At 35.0% G+C, this 5,148-nt stretch overlaps 1 protein-coding gene across 1 annotated transcript; it reads right to left on the minus strand.

Moving 5' to 3' along the window:
- Positions 1–383: 383 nt before the first annotated feature.
- On the minus strand, positions 384–2,046 carry LOC149407906 (SNARE-like superfamily protein). The gene is made up of 3 exons (XM_089627763.1): positions 1,897–2,046; positions 1,595–1,763; positions 384–808 (listed from the first exon to the last, which is right to left on the minus strand). Exons 1-3 carry the CDS (start codon positions 1,957–1,959, stop codon positions 612–614), a joined length of 429 nt encoding a protein of 142 aa, XP_089483889.1. The 5' UTR covers positions 1,960–2,046; the 3' UTR covers positions 384–611.
- Between the last annotated feature and the right edge of the window lie 3,102 nt (positions 2,047–5,148).

Genomic DNA, 5,148 nt, shown 5'->3' on the forward strand with positions numbered 1-5,148 from the left:
CGCTGACATGTCGGTTTTCCATCGAAAACGGTATTTGAAAACAGTATTTTATTTGTCTGTTTCCACATTTTTCCGTTCAGTTTTATGGTTGCTTATCGATTTTTCATAAATCATGAGGCTCGAAACGGCATCGAAAACGGTATTTCGAACCTTGCTTTGAAGTATTGTATATACTATATGATTATCATAAAGAATTTAATTTTTGAATAAAAATAATTTTATAAAAAAAATTAGTTATTTATTTATATGATTATCTTATATATAATTTAAATCTTATATACAACATAATATTGAGGTAATCTAAACTAAAGTTAATCTTATTATATTATTTAATATGATAAATATACATTGTAATATATTAGCATTCCGTATGGATCATCACAAAAACATAACGAATTATTTGAATAATCAAATATTATCGACATACATCAAGCATCAGCAGCAACGAGCGGAAATTCGGCTTGTATATATACATCAGTTCGGCCAAATGATTTCAAAAGAGACTTCATATATCAATAAATGCATACGAACAACCAACAAATCTTAAAATTGTGTACTGTCTCAATCTCACGAGTCAAATGCATCAAATTGTAACTAAGAAGAGCTGAGAATCATCTAGCCAAGAAAGCAGCACGGTCCTTTTGGACGGCCTGAGTGAGATGGATGTCGAAAAGCTCGCACCGAATAGGCATTTCCATTTCGTAGAAAGGATTCTTCAGAACGAAATCCGTGTACAGTTCGTAGATGTACTTCAACAGAACTTCCATGTACTGTGTCCCAGGCTCACTCACCACAAAGAACTTAGTCCCTGAAAATAATCCAATTACAACGTACATAAGATTAATCAAAGCTTGCTGAATCTCTCAGTCCAATTCCTAGCTTTTGAGTTTGCCTGATTACAATATGCGAAATCGGACTGTAAATCGCACTGTTTAGAATCAAAACAAGAGCTTAAGAATCCATTATTATTTATTGATGGAGATGGTCACGGTGAGAGATTGGAATCAATGAAGATCGAAGGCTTGCTTAATTTCCCAGTCCAATCCCTGTATTTTCAGTTTGTCCCATTACAAATTGCAAAATTGGACTATAAACCGCACTGCTAAGAATCGATTTTTTTTATATCGGAGATCTAAAGCCTGGTTAATTTCTCAGTCCAATCTCTAGCTTTTCAGTTTGTCATGTAACAATTTGTGAAATCGAACTATAAACCGCACCATTAAGAATCGAAATAAAAGTTTGTGAATCAATTCATTTATTTATTTATAGATATCGTACCGGTGAGCAGTTGGAAGCAATGAAGATCACAGGCTCGCTTAGCCAATACCCTAGCTTTTCAGTTTGTCTCGAAACAATTTTGTGAAATTAGACTAAGACCGCATCGCTAAGAATCGAAACTAAAGGTTAAGAATCAATTTCTCATTTATTTATTTTTAGAGATCGTACCGCTCAGAGGTTAGAAGCAATAAAGATAGAAGGCTTGCTTAATTTCTCACTCCAATCCCTAGCTTTCCAGTTTGTATCGTTACGATAGATAACTCGGACTATAAACCGCATTTCTAAGAATCAAAACAAAAGTTTGAGAGTTGATTACCGGTGAGAGGTTGGAAGCAATGTAGATCAAAAGTGTCGGCCTGAAGAAGCTCGATCCCCGAGCAACCCTGAACCGGAGAGAGTTGCTGAGAGATCGCGTGCATCGAGTGCCATAGACTCGCCACTCTCAAACTGTCGTTCGTTTCCATTCGAACAGCCGATGCGTAGTCCTGGAGAAGATTAACAAACAAACAATAACTTCGTCCATCATTTCCGGTTTGCAGTTGTACCGAATCAAATTCATCGGAGAGTGATATTTTTCTCCGGAAGCAACCATGGAAATGTCAGCAATGCGAGTAATACCTTGTGGAAAATCAATCCCCCAGATTTGTTGATGATGTAAAGGCTGTAAATTGAAGCTGCCATGATTTTTTTTTTTTTTCCGGCTAATCTTTCCTCAAAGTCGTTTGTTTGGAATCTGGGAAAGAAATCAGACACTGGAAGTTAATATCGATTTCGATAAGCATAATTGATAAGTATATACAAAGTAAAAGCAGCTTCATGAACGTCCTCTTAGCTCAGCTAGTTAGAGCGTCTTACCCTTAACACGAAGGTCAAAGGTTCGAGACCTGTATGGGCCACATGTTCTCTGCTCAAATATTTCTTTTTTTTTTTAATGAGATGATTTGAAAATTCAAGGTATTTCCTAGATTTTGATACCTTGAATTTTCAAATCATCTAGTTTCTTGTTTATTATTAAATTAACATCTCAGTTTTAAGAAAACTAAAAATAGACTCAATCTTTCGTTAATAATCTGTAAATAGCCAAGATGCTTACGTGACATCTCATTAATTGACTTTTTTTTTTTATACATTTGCCCTTATTAATTCGGCTGCTAATTATAATTTAGGCAGTTTTTTTTTAAAAATTTTTGAATCAAACCGATTAAGAAAGTAGTTAACGTGTTTTTTTGAATTTTTGGACGTGTGGATTTTGAAGATTTTAGCAGTTGACTTTTGATAGTTAGCTTCTATTTTCGTGGCAAAACATTAATATACATTCTGTAAATTGATTTTATTCCTTATTTGTGACTAAATTAACGATTTTGTTGCTTGTATTTGTATGATATCAAAATTCAAACTGGATGACGCTCATTTTTTGGATTCTTTCATTTTTGTTTGATTTTTCATGATTTTGAAGAAGAAAATACGTCTTAATTTACATTTATGTTGTAAATTGGTTGTAAATATCCACTGAAATACTGATATTTACAATACGTAAATATTTGTAAATATAATGTAAATTTATTTACAGATATTTGCATATTACAGAATATGCAATCAAAACCCAGAAACACCAAATTTTTTAATCTCTTAAATAAAGCCTTAAAATCAAGAAAATATTGAAAACTCCAAAAACTCAGTATCATCAACACAAAAATATAGTCAAGAACTCCCTTTCAATCTCCAACAACAAAAATTAACAGATTGTTTGATTTACGCATGTCTTCAAAAACTCATAAACACTAAATATACATAACATTTCTACATAGACGAGATTAAATCTAAATAACACAAATTTACAAACTTTCAATCGATTAACATAACTTGGGCTATAAGGTTTGGACAACAACTTTTGAGGTAGATCCACATGGAAACATAAAACTGAGTCCAAAATGAAAATTAAATCCACATGGAAACATGAAACTCAGAAAGAAGAAAAGGAGAGACGCAAAATAGAGGGGCTGGGGCAAGAGTGGGTCGGAAAGGGTCGACGGAAATGTTATCCTCGACCGCAGGGTTTCGAAATCATCGTCATCCTCGGCCGCGGCGTCGTCGGAAAAGTCTCCAGGCGGGGGAAGAAAGTAGAGGGGCTGGCGCAAGAGTGGGTCGGAAAGGGTCGAGAATTGGCTCTGAATCGCTGTTGGTTTTTTTTTTCTAGTTTCAAAAATGGGTTGTTAAAACGTGTAAATGGTTATTAGTAGTTCGACAATTTAGCCTCATTTTCGGGATTCTAATTAATGCACATTTTTTTTTAATATTTGGGGTGAAAATGGGCGGGAGTTATTTGAGGACATTTAAGTCTTTTAACAGGCTGTAAATAGATTGTTGTGGCTATTAACAGGAAATAACAGAATGTTGGCTAAAATCAAAATCACTAAAGCTGTGTGGCTATTATATAATCAAAATCACTACATGTGAACTCTAAAAAATATATCTCTTACATTTTAAAATTAGTTGACTTTTCAAATTAAAATTATTGTTAAAAGAAAAAGTTACATCATACTTGTTGAGTTTAGTGCATTTAAATTAGGATAATTTATAAGATTGCCCCCTGAACTCGCGCGTGATTAACAAAGTGCACCATGTACTCGGATTTTCAACAAAAAATACTCTGAACTCAGGTTGATGTTGACTTTTGCCTCTTCTGTCAAACATTTTTAGTTACCATCCAATGGAGGCGCACGTTTCAGTCACGTGAGCTGATCTGTTGTTGAAATTATCATTATACCCTTCGAGATTTATGTAATATACAAACCGGGCTGTATTTAATCTATTTCAACATATCATAATAATAAAAACTTATAAAATCGAAAACAATTACAAAATTATTTCGAGTAAAATAACTCAAAATCTCTGTAACCCTAAACCCCCAAATCGCGCGTTCTCGTCGATCTTCAAACCCAAATCGCGCATTCTCGTCGATCTTAAAACCCAAATCGCGCGTTGTCGTCGATCTTCAAACCCATATTCTCAACCCAAAACGGACCCTAATCTCAGATTGTATACTTGTTCCCGATGGGTTTGTCGTCGAATAGTGCCTTTACAGCAAGCGTCACCGAAGCAGAGTGTGTGGAGAGCCGTCGGAGTCCCCTTGATGTCCTTTTTTTTGCTTCTAGTGTCAGAGATGTACACTCCTTTACCACTACTTTTGGTTTGGGTGCCACTGATATGTCTTCTTTCTTTTCCTCAGCTACAAGTCTGGATTTTTTCTTCTTTTTTGGTTTGGGGCCACTAGTGTGTCGTCATTCTTTTCCTCCTTTAAACATCCCAGAGTTTTTGTTTTCGTTGCTGCCAATGCCTCTGATTTTCCGTCGTTCTTTTCCTCAACTAGATGTACACTTCTTGTCCCTTTTTTTGCTAGAGATGTCTGTGATTTGTCTTCATCCTTTGCATCAACCACATGTACATCACACCTACACACAAGTAATCAGATCAAATAAATTAATACAATTATACAAACAAACAAAATAAATAAGGTTATGAATCAGAATTATAAAAGTACAGACATACACAAACAATATAAATCAGTATTAATTATGTAATATTCCCCCCCACACACACACAGACAGGTTAATTAAGGTTTGTCACTACTTCCTCGTACTAATCATCATCGATCCAAGTACCCTCTTCATCTATTTGCAAACCGCTTTTGTCATTTGTCGTGTCTGAAGATTATGCATCAGAGAACAGTTAGGTGGCAGGAGTTTCATAATCAACATCATCGTCTGGTATTGGACCAGCAAAGTTATTTTTCAAATTCGGCACCACAATTGACCATGACGTATCCATTCCGTCTTCTACATAGAAAACTTGTTTGACTTGGTCTGCCAA

Source organism: Urtica dioica, chromosome 1 (genome assembly GCF_054948205.1).
Source record: "Urtica dioica subsp. dioica isolate 48M chromosome 1, U.dioica_male_clone48M_v1_H2, whole genome shotgun sequence".
Taxonomy (NCBI): domain Eukaryota; kingdom Viridiplantae; phylum Streptophyta; class Magnoliopsida; order Rosales; family Urticaceae; genus Urtica; species Urtica dioica.